The sequence below is a fragment of the Engystomops pustulosus genome, chromosome 3 (assembly GCF_040894005.1).
Source record: "Engystomops pustulosus chromosome 3, aEngPut4.maternal, whole genome shotgun sequence".
Taxonomy (NCBI): Eukaryota; Metazoa; Chordata; class Amphibia; order Anura; family Leptodactylidae; genus Engystomops; species Engystomops pustulosus.
In genome coordinates, this window is record NC_092413.1 from 47,009,451 (window position 1) to 47,027,365 (window position 17,915).

Sequence of the window (17,915 nt, forward strand, 5' to 3'; positions counted from 1 at the left end):
TAATATTATACACTGCTAGTAACCCGCATGTGAATTCCTGTTATGCTATTGTCTCTGTGCACGGCAAAATTTAACCAGCAACTTTATTTTCCTTATTTCTCCATAAGAATTCCATTGGCTTTTATTTAAAGAATTTAAAGCTATTAACTTACAAATCCGAAGCATGTTATAGGGCAAGAGGAGATGAGCAGGTATTCCATGTTATCCTATCTGCATACAGTATGTTATAGGGCAGGAGGAGGTGAGCAGCTAGTACATAATGGGGCACATTTACTAAGGTCCTTGTGCTAGTTTTCTGTCGGACTTTGCACGTTTTAGGTGCAAACTGCTTTCACAGGTATTTAAGAAGTGTCTGTGCCACAATTGTGTTGCACACGACCCTTTTGTGGTGCAGCTGCACTGGGCATCATGCAACACAAGGGGGCGTTCCGGTGCTTATTCGGACCGTGATTTATCATGCAAAGTCAGACAGAATTGTGTCACACACCCTGTGTTAACAATGCACCAAAAAAAAGTGGTGAAGTCGGTCAGTGCAGGGAGCGCCAGATTCATGAATGGGCGCCAGAAATTCTGAATCTGGTGCACCATGCACATTACACAGGCAAACTGCATTTAGTGCAGTTTGCACTACTCTTAGTAAATGTGCCCCAATGTCCAGTTATTAAATAGGATCCTATCTGCAGGAAGCATGTTATAGGGCAGGAGGAGATAAGCAGCTAGTACATAGTGTCCTATCTGCAGAGAGCATGTTATAGAGCTGGATGAGGTGAGCAATTTGTATATATAGGGGCTCATTTACTAAGGGTCAGCGAACCGCGATTCTGTCGGGCTTCCCGAATATTTTCGTTTTGCGCCGAATTGCCCCGGGTTTTTGGCGCACGTGATAGGCTTCCTTGCCACAGATATCGGGGGGAGTGCCCTCGGACAACCCGACGGATTCGGACAAAACGCGGAATTTAAAAACGAAATTGTGTCGCAAGATCAAGCACTCACATGCACCAGGAAGAAGAAGGTGAACTCCAGTGGATCTCAGCGGGGAACAACACAAGAAGGAAATTGGACGCACGACATTAGTGAATCGTAGCAGACCCGAATCCTCGTCGGACAACGCGGGAATTGCAACAGGACCGGGTAAGTTAATCTGCCCCATAGTGTCCAATCTGCAGTCAGCATGTAATAGGGCAAGAGGAGACAAGCAGCTTGTACATAGTTTCCTATCTGCACACAGTAGGCTATAGAGCAGAGGAGCTGAGGAGCCTGTGCATCGTTTACTATCTGAGACCATTATACATAGTAATATTCCTATCTGCATTTTTTTTCTTTCCCCAGACACTAATAGTCTAGACTTGTGCTTAGGTTTCAGTGGAACCTGGACAATTTTATAGAAGTGACACAATTTTGTTAAAGAAAATCTGAGCTAATGTTCCTTAAATAATTTTTATTCTTGTAAAAATAATGAAGTACTTATTTGGACCTCAGTCCTTACCTGTGGCCTAGCATGCTCTGGTTTCCTATTATTGTTGGCCTCTGTTAGCATCCAGAGGGTCAGTAATAATGTTTCATCAACAACCTCCAGCTGTGGTCTGTATGTGGCCCACTGGATGCACACATGAGCCTCTGTATGCTGGAGCGGATTGGAGGTGATACAGTAGGTGCATGTATGAGTTAGTACGCTTTATTACTTTTACACAAGTTGGGACCTGTTAAAAAAATTAGGACCCAGAACTGCCCATTGAAATGTAAATAAATCAAACTTGTTCCCACTGACAAGATGGATCAATGAAATATCTGATGTATAATTGATTTTAACGGATCCCATTAACTTATAAAGAGTCGTTTTATTTTGGCAACTGAATCCTGTTGTAGCAAACAATGTAAACAGAACCTTCATTAAAATAGTTACTATTAATCTACATTTTTTTAGTGAATTTATGATGATGATCTTCATATCTATTTTCAAAAAATTTTAATTTAATTAAATTTTTTTAATTTAAATAATAAAATATTCTATTGCACATAGGGGCACATATCAATCAGCTGCTAAGTATTTTATTTTGGAAACAAGATAAAAGTCCTATGTGCTCTTCACCTACCTGAGCCCAGCAGTTTCAAGGACGATCTGTCGTACTTCTTTACCCATTCGTCTCCATATTTGAGTAACAGGCGTATTGCAGTTGGTGCGCCATAAAACTGATTAATCCTCAACCTTTCCACCGTTTCCCAGTAGCGACCTATACAACGTCAATAACATTCTTCATACAAAATGTCATTAAAAGCATCCGCATAGTACATTTCACACCAAAACACTTCAAGCCCAATATAATAATAAAAGTCACATGCGTCTTTGCCGGAATGTCACCTGCGTATTTACAAAACATATAGTAAATTCTGTAACAAATAAATCACATGGAATCTAAAGAATTTCTTCATAAAACATGTAATAAAAAAACTGTGCTGCCAAAGTGGAAACTTGTGAATTTTACAGCCACTACAATAGGTTTATAAAAATAGTATGATGTGTTGTATTTACTACCTGGAACAACTTTCCACCATATTTTTCTATGGACCATTAATAAATCTATATATATTATTCATGTCCCCCTTAGTCATCTTTTCTTGAGACTAAAATCTAACTTAAAGGAAACCTTCCACTTGTAGTGGCAGGTTTCCGATGGAAATACCGGGCACCAGCTCAGGGTGAGCTGGTGCCGGAGCTTATTTTAGTTAGTGTTTTAAACCGCGGTATCACGGTTTAAAACACTTTTTAAACGCTATAGCCGGCGCAGGCAGGTACGCGCTCGGCGCTTACCGTGCGCGCGGCTACATAGGAAGTGAATGAGAGCCGCGTGCACGGTAAGCGCCGAGCGTGTACCTGCCTGCGCCGGCTATAAAGTTTAAAAAGTGTTTTAAACCGCGATACCGCGGTTTAAAACACTAACTAAAATAAGCTCCGGCACCAGCTCACCCTGAGCTGGTGCCCGGTATTGCCATCGGAAACCTGCCACTACAAGTGGTAGGTTTCCTTTAATCCCTTCTCAAAACTGAGATCCAGCATAACCCTTATTATTTTTGTGGCTCTCCTTTGTACTTTCTGAAACATTCAGGACTATTCTTTATCCTGTGGATAGGGATAATTATCCAACTTGGTGTAAGCACTTTAAAGAGGACCTGACTGGTCCTTATGGACCTGTGGTTTAGGTTCCCAAATTGACCTGTATGAGGGCTGAGGGCAAAAATAAATATAATAAGCTTTTATATTCCAGATCCGGTACTGGCATCTTTTCTCGCATTTTGTCAAATGAAGCTGGGATAATAACCTTGCCTCACAGTACATCCGCCCAATGATGCCAGTTGATGGACCGCACAGGCACCAAGGGAAAGAGGGAACAGGTGAATATAACTTTTTTTAGGCACCCACATAAAAATTCCACAGGGCGATTTGGGAGACTAAACAACAACCGATAAGGGCCAGTGGATGCCTTAAAGGAAACCTACCAGTTAGAATGGCCGGGGTAAGCTCTAAGTACCGAGCACCAGCTCAGGGCGAGCTGGTGCAGGTACTTACTTTCGTTAGTGTTATAAAAGTGTTATAAAAGTTTAACACTTTTTAAACTTTAGAGCAGGAGAGGCTTCGGCGCTGCGTGCGACCATGCGCGCGCAACATCTCCGCTATTTCCTATGTAGGCGCGCGCACGATCGTGCGCACGCAGCGCCGAAGCCTGTTCTGGTCTAGAGTTTAAAAAGTGTTAAAACCGCAATACCGCGGTTTATAACACTAACGAAAGTAAGTACCGGCACCAGCTCACCCTGACCTGGTGCTCGGTACTTACAGCTTCCCCCGGCCATTCTAAATGGTAGGTTTCCTTTAAAATCTGCAGGTTATGTCCATTTTTGCCACTCAAATTCTGCCTATTTTTGCCAATAGGATCCAAATAGTACAAAAGTAGGGAGAATCTGAGCTCTGTGTAAAGGGAATACAGAACCATACCTCTTACTGGAAATGCAGTAAGTGCAAATCTTTGTATTACCTTCTCTATGAATAGTATGAACGTACATATGGACCATAATCTTACTATTCTAGGAACTGATAAGACAGTGGTTTGTACACACAGAACTGTACATGCTGCTACCTTTACCTTTACCTGTTCTGCCAAAGACCTTCTGACCTAAAGGTCACATTATTATATATATTATATATGTTTCTGGTTATATTTCACCATGAGAGAGCTTTCAGCATAACCACTAATGGAGCATTTGCAAATGGTCACCTTTAGAAGACCCAGTAATGCCCCAAAGTGTTGTTCCTGCCTCCCTTCCATTTATATAAATAAATAACTGCTGGTTATCTCCCAGATAACATAAGGGCACATATATCATATATATCATATGTTCTTACTAAAGGCAACATTCACTATAGCTAACACAGTTACTAAAATCCATAAAAACTAATATAGATAAAGAGAAGAGATATTTTCCATAAACCAATTCTCTTCACCTGGATCGGGATACGTTGGAGTGCTCTCAAACAGAACAGTAGTGGCTCCATTGCAGAGTGGTCCATAGACAACGTAGCTGTGCCCGGTAATCCAGCCAATGTCCGCAACACATCCAAACACATCGCCTTGTTTGTAGTCAAAGACATACTGATAGATAAAATAATAGAGTTAGTGATATATAATAGAATGGAATAAAGCAGAGAAGAAAATCATCACCAACATATACTTACCTTGTGTGTAAGGGAAGCGTACAACAAATACCCAGCCTGCGTGTGCACTATTCCCTTTGGCTTTCCAGTGCTGCCAGATGTATACAGCATAAACAACATGTCCTCACTGTCCATAGTTTCTGGAGGGCACACTGGTTCTGCCTTGGCCATTTCCTGCCAAAATGTATAAAAAACTGAGATCCATGATCACCAGTAATTTTGGTGGCAAATATGATGCTTAACAATAAAATATAAAGCAACTACGACTAGGTTAAGATATGTATATTTACCTTGCATAGGGGCACATTTACTAACAACAGTGTAAACTGCACTAAATGCATTTGTCCTGTGTAGTGTGCAGGGTGCGCCAGATTCAGGATTTCTGCCACCCCTTCTTCATGAATCTAGTGCTCAATGTGCGGCTCCGACAGAGTGCACCTCTTTTTTTGGGGGGCGCATCTTTAACATGGTATGTGCGAATTCTACAGAATTAACAATTCTGTTAAATCTGGCACACGGTCCAACTGAGCACCGGAATGCCCCCTAATTTGTGTCACATGATGGATAGTGCAGCTGCCCCACAAAAGGTGCGCATGTGACACAATTGAAAGAAAGTGCAAAGTCTGACAGAAAACTGGTGCAAAGCCCTTAGTAAATCTGCTCCATTGCCTAGAAAAAGCCTCCAGACAAGTCTGAAAATCTTAACATTATTATAATAGTCTTTTCTTAAAAGGAACCTGTCACCTCTGTTTTAAAAAAATGAGAATTAGACAGGTTCCCATAGAGACTTATATGCCTAAAGGCACCCTTATTTTTAACTAGATTGATCGATGGTCACAAGTGGAGAAAATGAACTTTGAATCTCTGCCTAATAAGCAGGCAGAGAATCCAGCGAGTCAGACTGGGTGTATACTCACGCTTGAGTCTAGCAGCCACCTCCTCAACATGTCATCGGTTCCTCCTCTTTCCACTCCTCTTTCCGATATCTCACTTGGCCGCATGCGGCAGTCATGCACAGTGAGCGTTTGAGCAGTGCACGGCCTCCGCCGCCTCACTGTGCATGCCGGGCTTTCCCCTATCGCATGCGGCTTATAAGCATGGGTGAGAGTTTGGCGAGACGGCCAAGTGAGAAATTGGAAAGAGGAGTGGAAAGGGGAGGAAACGATAACGTGCTGTGGAGGCAGCTGCTAGACTCAAGTGTGAGTGTACACCCAGCCCGACTCGCTGGATTCTCTGCCTGCTTACCAGGCAGAGAATCAAAGTTCATTTTCTCCACCTATGACCATCGATCAACTTAGTTAAAATAAGGGTGTCCTTAGGCAATTAAGGATCTATGGGAACATGTCTAATGCTCCTTTTTTTTCAAACAGCGGTGACAGGTTCCCTTTAAAGTGATTTCTTTCCCTGAATACTAGTATGACGGGTTCACTTGCACCCCTGTCATTGACCACCATTGCAGACATCATTGCCCATAGTGTATCAGCTGGATGGCAGAATTGCAGTTACGGCTATCATAGATGTGTATGGGAGTGGCACCAGCAGTTCTGCCATCCTAATCTGTTATTGATATTGCCACCAGATGGCACCACCAAATGAAGGTGATCAGTGCAAGTGCAACTTTAAACTAATGTAATTGAATAAGTCATTACTGCCTTGAATCCCCCTTTAAATCTCTGCTTTGTGCCACTCCATCATTACTTCTGCTTTTTATTCTGTCAATACAGTATTTCCCTAAGAAGTCGCTTACTATGTCCACTCAGTGCTGACAGTGTCAGGGTATGTTGGGCCTCACAAAGCAAGTAGAATTGTTGTCCTCATATCATCTTATTGCACAGTTTCTGATGAAACAACACAACACAGATAATCCAGGAAAATAATAAGATGGAATTGTCGCCAGAGCAAGAAACATCATGACTAAATTAGCCTTCATAATACCTCAGCTGCTGCAGAACCTGTTTGAGGAGCCTACTATTCAGTCTGGACTGCTGTTATTAAGATTTTTTCTCTATTCTTATGTGATATAGCAGCTGTCTAAAACCAATAGAACCTCTATTTACAAAAAGTTATTGGATAAAGAGGAAGCTCTAAATGTCAGTCATCAGAAAAAGGAACTTTCTAGAAATAACAACAAAAAGAAGACAAGAAAAGTGCTGTCTATGAAGAGCCTCTTATGTCAGTGTATTTTATAGAATGTAAAGTTAATTCAAATATTTACACATATTGTAAGCCAATATTTACTCATAACATAATCAAAGGTATTTATATAGTTAAATAATCATTATGTATGTAAAAAAGGATGGGGTGCGTATGGCATAGAGTCTGCTGCCATTGCCTTTAATATAGAGCATGTGGTCAGTCAAACCACCCTTCTATTCAAGAAAGTCAAAGGACCTCTGTTCTCACCAGAGGTGTCAGTGACTTGCACCTTTTAGGTATTTATGAAATATCCTATGTCTTTAAGGCCTTTATGGGAAGATACTTGGTACCTTAATTTTTTGTGTATTACCCTTTAATTCTCTCTGTATTACCAATTAAACTCTGCTGCTTAACCTTTTGCGGCTGTCCTGACTTTTGCCTGATTACCATAATGATTCTGTGCCACTTGCTGTGACCTCAGCCTGTCCTCTAACCACACCTCTGCTTATGCCTTCTTTTGACCTGCTTGATTCAGCTGAATGGAGAGATGGAGCACTTGGTGGTTTACCTGCAGCATAGTGCAGATCTCATGTGAGGGTCAAGAGCCAATACCACCCCTTTCGGAACGGAAAAGCAGAGCCGAGAACATTCTCTGAAACAGGGGGTCCATACCTGCTTTGTTACAATATGTTTATTGGATTTTTGTAAACCAGATTTATCACCAACATCTTTTAAGCACATTGTAATGGTTATTTAACCAATGAAATTAAGTCTCTTAAATGAGACAAGTAGATAAGCTAGATAAATTTGTAAAGACCACATTGACCTTAATGTATTGTGATATATTTATATCTTGATATATTTATCACTTTTTTCTCTGCAATATATATCATATAAAAATTTCTTCTATTCATATTATTTGACGTGTGCACCATAATACTGGGGCACATATATAAGACGTACTTCTTCCAGAGGAATGTCAAGATTACCCATGTGGACTTTGTTGTCCGTCCTCTGAGCAACAAAGACATGTTTTATGGTCGGGCAGTTTTTGACAGCTTCATCCACGGTCTTCTTTAGCTCTACCACTCTTCCACCCCTCAGGCCTTGGTTGACAGTGATGACAGCATTGCAGCTGGCTAGTGATAAAATAAGAAAATAAGTCATGTCTCTATTTCATCGTTGGAAAGCATTCATTCAGTCTTATAGACTTATGTGCTTACCCTTAAAGGAGTTTTCTATGAAAATGAAAAACCTCTACGGGGCCAGGATAAGGAAAAAAATAAAACACATACTTACCCTTCTCTGGCTCCTTGTTCCTGCATTGCTCCTGTACCTCCAATTTCAGGCACTGTGGCCAATTGGGAGTTGCAGGGGGTCACAGGACTCACTTTATCCTTGGACTGGCCTCCAGGAACACAGGAAGTGAATTCCCCTGGATAACGGAAGTAATGTTACATGTCTTAGCAAGCCAGTGATCGGATTATGCGGGTCCTGCGATCCCCCAGAACTTCAAGCAGAACCGGAAACCAGAAGTACTGGAGTGGCACAGGAAGTGGAGAAGGAATAGTATATGTTATTTTTTCTTACCAGAGAAAAAAAAAACGCTTTACAGTGTAACTAATTTAATAATGATGTTTACCATATTGCCATTTTGATTTCCCCTTTCAAAACAAACAGAATGATGCACATATTGGGGCACATTTACTTACCTGGTCCAGTTGCAATCCAGCGGCGCGTTCTCCGACGAGGATTTGGGTCTGCCGGGATTCACTAAGGTCCGTGCGCCCGATATCCACCAGGTGTCGCTGCTGCGCTGAAGTCCGCCGCAGTTCACCTTCTTCGTCCCAGTGCTTGTGAGTGCGGATCTTGTAACATCGTTTTTTCCCGAACCCATCGGGTTTTCCGACGGCCACGGCCCCCGATTTCTGTTGCGTGAAAGCCGGCGCCGATGCACCACAATCCGATCATGTGCGCCAAAATCCCAGGGCAATTCGGCGCAAATCGGAAATATTCGGGAAACGAAAATGCGCGATTTGGACCCTTAGTAAATCATCCCCAATATGTCGCCCGTACTTTTCTTTCCAGAGTCATGGCATTTTCTGTTCCTAAGCTACTTCTCAGAAATCACAGCAGCAATGATGCTTTCCCATTATGCTTTGTGTTCTCACATGATGTTACAGGTGAGAAGTAACTCAAGTAACTCCACTGAGAACTGCATAATATTATTGTTACATATAGTATTACTATAGTGACTAGCCTGCCAGCGTCCATAACACAGAGAAGCATGCAGCATGTAATAAGTAGTAGAAACCAGTAGTTAAACAGTTACATGAAGTGTATAGTCTGTGCTGGGGAGCACTAATGGGTAAAAGCTTTCCTGCTCTATAGATGACCAGAGTGCCCAGAAAGCAGGGATAGGAGAGAGGGTTGGTGCAAAGAGACACAGAGAAAGTTCTACAGTATCACAGACTGGGATGGAGGGACTGGAAAGGGAAAAGGGTAGTCCTTCAACCTTAACAGGGTAGTCCTTAACAGAAATAAGTGTGCAGCCAAGAGAGGCCGCTACTGCAAGGACAGGCTAAATTGAGGAGGATAGCAAAGAAACTGCTCATTTTACTTGTGATTACTTTCCACCTACTGTACAGTTGTTTTTTGTTATTTTTTATACTGTATAGAACTGATGAAGTACGGCTTTATTGCAATTGCCAAGAATTATGCAGTCAATAGATACAACAGTTTCCTTAACATAATGAAGTCACTTCCTCCATTTGACAACATGCTTTACAAAATGTAGCACCATGATGTGATTGTGTGTGGTAGTTTTTCTATACAAGACCTCATTAGCATAACAAAATGTCACGGTGGCACGGTAGCTCATCTGTCTCATTTACTTGAGCTACTCTACATTGCCTGATATGATGACAGAACAAATTCATGAACCTAAATAGAACTATGACTAATCGTCCATGAACTTGAGAAGCCATAGACTATAGCACAAGCAACTGTTACACTGTCATGTTCACAGGAGAGAATCTAGAAATCATAGTCATTCACAATTCCCTCGGAAACACAGCAGCCTCAAGCTCTACTTAGTTATTCATGATTTAGCTTCCTGAAAATCGTTTTGGTAATGTGTAATTATGGGTAATTATGTGTGGGTCTTTTTGTTACATAATGGGGCACATTTACTTACCCAGTCCTGTCGCGATCCCCGTGCTGCATTGTCCAACAAGGATGAAGTCTGGCGCAATTCACTAAGATTGTGCATCCGATATCCTGCATGTGTCGCTTCCCCGCTGAGGTCCGCCGGAGTTCACCTTCTTCTTCCCGGTGTATGTAAATGCATCGTCTTGCGATACAATTTTTGTATTGCATGAAAATCGCCGCAATTGCGCCAAAATCCGATCATGTGCGCCTAAAACCCCTGTTAAATGCGGGGCAAATCGGAAATGTGGTGTGCGGACCCTTAGTAAATGTGCCCCAATAGGTTTCACCTATGGTCATATTAGATCACTGTTGGGGTAATGTGGTACAACACAAATGTAAAATGCCACTTACCATCATTTATTCTTCCGGCCAACGATTCAGCACTAAAGCCAGCAAAGACAACAGTGTGAACTGCGCCGATCCTTGCACAGGCCAACATGGATGCCACAGCCATGGGTGAAACAGGCATGTAGATGGCAACTCTGTCACCTTTCTTTACCCCATACTTTTTCAATGTATTGGCTATCCGGCATGTAGTTTCAAGAAGCTCCCTGTAGAGGAGTAAAGACATGTTATATTAATCCTAAAAAACACTTTAAAAAATATAGTATTTTATTAGAGGATTGCAGAATATCTTGCAAAAATATGTAATCTAAAATAGATAAGACTATTATGAATGGAAAGAATGGGGTCCCTGACCCATAACCAGAACTGTTGCTATGCAATGATATACATAGAGTGACTCCTTCCAAAAGACCCGATTACAGTGACAGTCCATTAAAAGACCGCTGCATGGAGAGCTTTTTTCGACATGAACGGTGATACAATATTCAAAAGATATAAACTATATAATGTCACATAATGGGAAACTATACTCTTCTACTGTATAATCATTCCTGAAGCAGATTACTGTACCGGTATGTTACAAATTAGATCACAGGCCCAGAATATAAACTCGGAGGTACGGCACACTCATTAATAGTTGGTGGTACACATGTAGGGTTCTTAATCCAATTAGATACGGTTATTGTCAAAAATTGTCAATGTTTTGGTCAGAACTACCTTTGTCAAGTATAACTGGATATGTATGACAAACCTTCAATAAAGATTATATTAGTAAATCACATGTGCAATTCACTTATTTAACTGTTGGACTGGGGTCCAGGGGCGTAACTACAGTGGTAGCAGCCATAGCAGCTGCTATGTGGTCTGCAGCGTCAGGGGGCCCCGTCATCCAACCTGACATACTATAGAGTGGAAGATGTGCACCATCATATAGATATTATTCTGCACATTGTACAGCATAAAATGCCGTATGTTTGTACGTATATGACACTGTATGTGTGTATATGCTCTATATGTGTGTGCATGAGTGTATAAATGTGTGATTGTAACTGTGAGTATACAAATATGTATATTTTTTAAGTGGGAAGAGGGGCCCCATTCAGAAGCCTGCTATGGGGCCCAGCCTCTCCTAGTGATGCCCCTGCTGGGGTCCCTAGGAACTAGACTCTTTCCTATGGAGCACAGTATTGGTTTAGAGCCTTGGCCCACCGGAGGATTCTCTGATCCTTTGACAGGTCATTCTGACACTTGAAGTAAAGATTATTAAAGAAAATCAAAAGTCATCCTGATAAACCAGGGGCACTTACTCATAGATCCAAGCACTGTGACTGCAGTAATCTTCTTATATTTATTACATTTATTAAACTTCATTCCTTCTAAAATAAGCTTTTAAATGTATGGCAGTGAGCCAGAATGGCTCTGGGATGTGTTTCCAAAGCCCCTCAGTGATTTATTTTCACCGGCTGTTACAATGAGCAGAGCAGGTCTCTTTTTCCCCTGTGCACTTCCTGCTGCTGTTAGATTACACAGGCAGAGGGAGACCGGAGAGAACAGGGGGAGGGTGAGACATGTTCTGCGCATTTTAACAGCCTGTGATGCTGCAGTACTGAGGGGCTCTTGTAAAACACATCAGAGCCCATCAGAATCATTAGCAGAATTTTAAAAGTTTAATTAAGATGGAAGGAGGCGATGGATAACAATTATAAGAAGATCGCCACAGTAACAGTGCTTGGATTTATGAGTAAGTGTGGTTTATCCATGCCTGATTTTGAAGGTAGATTTCCTTTAGCCACTTTAATATTGCAAATTTCAGGAACCACTGCCCTAATGCCCATGGAGATAGACTGCTACCAAGATGCTACACTTTGAGTGTATTTGTGGACCAGATTCCTACATAGAATGTGGTTTGGAACATTGTTGCGAATGAAATTCACTGACAAGGAGAATGTTATAACATACCTTAGACATATGACCCTTAGGCAGAGAGGTGTAACCCTTAATCTAATAATTGAACTTTTCTCTATACAATCTCATGCCTTTCTTCTAATACGGTTTTTAATGCAGTTTTAACTACATCTAAACTGAAATGCATAGACCTTTATATTTCTACTAGTGTGTGGTGCAGCAGCCTGTAGCCAAGGGCACAGTTTTCCTTATGTAACAAGTTACTGCTATATGACATGTTATTTTCAACTCTATGGCTGGAAAAAACTGTAACACCTACACTGTGCAAACATTCTATGAAATGTCAGATGACTTAAAGGGGTATTCCAGGAATCAACATAATTCATATACAAATGGGTCCTTAAAATATAAGCTTGTTATTTAAAATTTTGCTCCCCTTAGCAGAAAATGCTGTGACATAGACTGTAATGAAGAATTAAAATGCTATCAGTCTGCTAATTTCCTCCAACAGGACAGAAGATGGCCACTGGTCACATGTCCACATCACATGTCCTGCAGCTGCGCAGGTCATGTGATCACCACTACGTTTGGCTGTAGTCGATTGGTTGTAGTGCATCCAGTATGGTCAGTGTTGTGGTGATGGCAGTTACACATCATTACTATCGTAACAGAGCAAGAAAACCTGTTACATCATCACTGGGAGCAGAGCATAAGAGCGAGGAGGAGTTACTGAGAACTAAAGGATCATGGGAGTTGTAGTTTCCAGTGGGGGCCATCTTCGTCATAACACCTCATACTTTAGAGAGGCCATAAAATTTTGGTTAATCAGTAAATCAAAATAATTAAGCTCCATGACATTGAGTTTTGTTACTTTCATTTATTTATAGCATCATGGGTTTTTGTATCAAACTTTCATATTCCCGGAATACCCCTTTAACAACTGCCAAAACACTCATACCCGATACTCCAGTAGAGCTCCATAAGGCCAGAATCCCAGGAGCATTTGATTCTTGAAAACCTTTCTTCACTGCAATGAAGTGCAGCCACAGCATCAAGAAAGGGTTTCCATTAAGAAAGTGAAACAGAGACGGGGGGATTTAAATACTTGGAAAGGACATAAGGCTTGGTCTTCTCCCGAGCTGCACGTATTCTCTAGAATGCCAGAACTATCAGACTAATAACCAACTACCAAAGTTTCAAACATGCCCTAAAAATCTAACGTCCTCTAACTTCCACTGATTTCTCCTCTCATCTATTTAAGTCCTCACCACTTGATACTATTAAACAAGTTTGTCTGCAGACCCATGCACCCAGGTTTCTGTAAATATAGATAGTGGCTGGTGACTGGTTCATTCTTTATTTATTTGAATATTTTATCCCTTTTAAAGAATGGCTGGAGTATTGTACGAGCACCATCACCTCCTGTATCACCCCTTCATCCTCATGTGAGCTCATTCATATACAGGCGGTCCCCTACTTAAGGACACCCAACTTACAGACAACCCATAGTTACAGACAGACCCCTCTGACCTCTGGTGAAGCTTTCTGAATGCTTTACTATATTCCCAGATTGCAATAATCAGCTGTAAAGTGTCTGTAATGAAGCTTTATTGATAATCCTTGGTCCCATTACAGCAAAAAATGTTTAAACTCCAATTGTCACTGGGGCCAAAATTTTTTTTGTCTGGATCTACAATTATAAAATATACAGTTTCGACTTACATACAAATTCAACTTAAGAACAAACCTCCGGACCCTATCTTGTACGTAAACCGGGGACTGCCTGTAGTTTCATCTAAATTTGTTATTTTATCAAATTTAGCATTTGATTGTACATCAACACGAATGACTACATTTTAAATTGTAAAATGCAAATATTTAAGATTAGGGATGAGTAGAACCGGTAAGGTTCAGGGTAGGCCACACCCAAACCTAAAGGTTCTGTTCGCGTTCAGGTTTGGATACCGAATGCTTACCCTTACTGACATTACCTGGTAACATTTGCAATGTTATTACCTTTTCAATACCACCGGAAAAACCACCGCAATGGGTTTTCGGGAAAATGGTGCTGTAAATTCAGTCTAGAAAACCTAGACTGAATAATTATTCACATAACCATAACAATTTTGTGCAAAACTTGAAAAATATTAAGAAAAGGTAAAAGTTACATTTGTTGAAAATTGCTATTTTATACTTGCAGAAAATATAAGCAGCATAAAAACAATGCAAATTTCAGTAGAAAGATCTTATTTAGCCATCTTAATTAAAAAAATCTAAAAAAGTGATTGTTGCTGGAACGCAATTAACACTGAAAAGGGGAGCTGGTAACAACCTTATAAGGGGATAATAATAAGAAAGTTCCACATTGTGGCACAACCTATAAGTCATGTACACGTAACAAAAGGAACATTTTGGTTTGGTGGTGAATAAAACAATGAAATATATTTTCATCCTTGAAATATTAAATATCAAATTCCAGACTGTATCAAACAGAAACATCCACAAGGCCAGAACCCATGTCTCATATCAAAGCAGAAAGAAAAATACATTCATCAGAAGGACATACAATCTCTCTCTGTATATATACACTCACCACCCAATTTATTAGGTACACCATGCTAGTAACGGGTTGGACCCCCTTTTGCCTTCAGAACTGCCTCAATTCTTCGTGGCATAGATTCAACAAGGTGCTGGAAGCATTCCTCAGAGATTTTGGTCCATATTGACATGATGGCATCACACAGTTGCCGCAGATTTGTCGTCTTCACATCCATGATGCGAATCTCCCGTTCCACCACATCCCAAAGATGCTCTATTGGATTGAGATCTGGTGACTGTGGAGGCCATTTGAGTACAGTGACCTCATTGTCATGTTCAAGAAACCAGTCTGAGATGATTCTAGCTTTATGACATGGCGCATTATCCTGCTGAAAGTAGCCATCAGATGTTGGGTACATTGTGGTCATAAAAGGATCGACATGATCAGCAACAATACTCAGGTAGGCTGTGGCGTTGCAACGATGCTCAATTGGTACCAAGGGGCCCAAAGAATGCCAAGAAAATATTCCCCACACCATGACACCACCACCACCAGCCTGAACCGTTGATACAAGGCAGGATGGATACATGCTTTCATGTTGTTGACGCCAAATTCTGACTCTACCATCCGAATGTCGCAGCAGAAATCGAGACTCATCAGACCAGGCAACGTTTTTCCAATCTTCTACTGTCCAATTTCGATGAGCTTGTGCAAATTGTAGCCTCAGTTTCCTGTTCTTAGCTGAAAGGAGTTGCACCCAGTGTGGTCTTCTGCTGCTGTAGCCCATCTGCCTCAAAGTTCGACGTACTGTGCGTTCAGAGATGCTCTTCTGCCTACCTTGGTTGTAACGGGTGGCGATTTGAGTCACTGTTGCCTTTCTATCAGCTCGAACCAGTCTGCCCATTCTCCTCTGACCTCTGGCATCAACAAGGCATTTCCGCCCACAGAACTGCCGCTCACTGGATGTTTTTTCTTTTTCGGACCATTCTCTGTAAACCCTAGAGATGGTTGTGCGTGAAAATCCCAGTAGATCAGCAGTTTCTGAAATACTCAGACCAGCCCTTCTGGCACCAACAACCATGCTACATTCAAAGGCACTCAAATCCCCTTTCTTCCCCATACTGATGCTCGGTTTGAACTGCAGGAGATTGTCTTGACCATGTCTACATGCCTAAATGCACTGAGTTGCTGCCATGTGATTGGCTGATTAGAAATTAAGTGTTAACGAGCAGTTGGACAGGTGTACCTAATAAAGTGGCCGGTGAGTGTATAAGGTTCCCTAGAAACATACTTTGGTGTTCCACTACCACAGTGTAAATGTGGATCGAGGTCTGTGTCTGACTTTGCACTAGAAAGAATGTGCAAACTGCTTGCACATGTATTTATAAAGTGTGTGCGCCAGTTGTGTGTCGTGGCAGAACTGTGTCCAACAAGACAAAAAAAATCTGCACCTAAAGGGGTCGTTTTATTGCTTAGTCGGACCGCGCACCACAATTCTGTCCGACGTGTGCCATAACTGTGTCTGCACCACAAGTGCAGACTTCAAGATTCATGAATAACGTGTGCCACAATTCATGAATCAGGCACACCCTTTATGGATAAATTTGGGCCATGGACTTGATAAGATGTAGGACTGCAGAGTCAGTAACTCAAACTTCCAACTTCCACTCCGCAGTTTCCCCAACTTCGACTCTAACACCACCATCACCAAAATGGTCGCTGATTGCGTGTCCATGAATTCATCTCCACAGTTCTATTTTCCTGATCACTCTAGTACAGTAGTTCTAACATGAAGATGAAGCTATTGGTCCTCAATACGAGAGTCTACCATGTGCCAAGAGTCTACCATGTCCCATTGAAACTAGTGTCTTGTTATGTGACGGAACGACCTCAGTGACCTCTATGCCCTGTAAAACAATACCTTTTTGTACACAGTATCATGGTGTTATTAAAAAAATATATAATATACAAACACTATCAAGTCAGTAATGACAACAAGACATATTAATAGCAGCCAATCACATTATCTCATTTGCACTTCTGTATCAATCCAGCATTATTTTTTATTGATTTGCACTATTTGGGGAGGGTACAGGAGGCCTGTAGTCACTCCTATTTTACTTTGAAGGCATATGCAACACCCTCGCCGATGCAATGGCGAGGTAGGGTTTGCGAATACGTCCCACCTGCATGTAATCCCATTACACTACATGGTCCTGATAGGACATAGCGGTATTGCAGTGGTGAATCCTGCCTGGCAAGGCAGGAGTTAAGTATTTTGTATAATGCCAGATGCTGTTATCCAATGATATGTGTTACATCCTGTGCTCTGTAAGCTGAGATGTGATTGGAGGAGCAGCCACCACCTGACCAAAGGGAGGTAATAAAACCTCTGGCCAGGAATGTTCTGGAGACTAGATTATTCTAGTGTGGAATCCTAGTAGAATCAGTGAGTGAGTGAGAAATCTCTGTCTAGCCCATACCAGAGCAGGAAGAGCTTAGCCCCTGCCTCTGAAGAGTGGAGCATTAGACTAGAGTTAGTGTAGTGAGGAAAAGGGGTATCATCTTACCTTTGAAGGTGATACCTGAAGCTCTACAGGACAAGCTGAAGCTTCCTACCAGGACACAGCTGCCTCCCAGCCTGCCCTCTACTTCCAGGCTGGTGAACTATCTCCTGAGGCTCCCTCCAACTCACATCTCGGCACCCTACCTACCTGTTAAAGGCACGTTTGCTGCGGTTCCTGCGGTTCAAATAAAGAACTGTAAGTTGTTTTCTTCAACTTCTGTCTCCGTCTGGTCCCTGCTAATACGGCTGCCTTCATCACCGGCACCCTGTCCATCACCCAGAGACTCACACTCGGGACATTAAGGGGTTGCCCCAGGGAGATCCGCTATAGCAGCCTCTCCCTCATCATTTCTTGCCAACACCACCCTGCTGGAGACCTGCCAGGCTGTAGGACAGCCCTCCGGTTCCCCCGTACCAAGCACCGTGACAATAGCGTGCTTAGGCCGCAACCGCCAGCTACTCCGGTACCGCGGGCCCCGGCTGTCTCCAGGCCTCACCTCAAGGGCTAG

At 41.9% G+C, this 17,915-nt stretch overlaps 1 protein-coding gene across 1 annotated transcript in view; it reads right to left on the reverse strand.

Annotated features, from left to right (window-relative positions):
- Positions 1 to 17,915, reverse strand: part of ACSS1 (acyl-CoA synthetase short chain family member 1) — a 62,643-nt gene that overhangs the window by 21,380 nt on the left and 23,348 nt on the right. The window contains exons 3-7 of the mRNA XM_072140682.1: positions 10,403 to 10,602; positions 7,805 to 7,980; positions 4,727 to 4,879; positions 4,496 to 4,643; positions 2,094 to 2,231 (exon numbers count right to left, since the gene is read on the reverse strand). Of these exons, the coding sequence (XP_071996783.1) occupies positions 2,094 to 2,231; positions 4,496 to 4,643; positions 4,727 to 4,879; positions 7,805 to 7,980; positions 10,403 to 10,602 (815 nt within the window). The remainder of the gene's footprint in view (positions 1 to 2,093; positions 2,232 to 4,495; positions 4,644 to 4,726; positions 4,880 to 7,804; positions 7,981 to 10,402; positions 10,603 to 17,915) is intronic.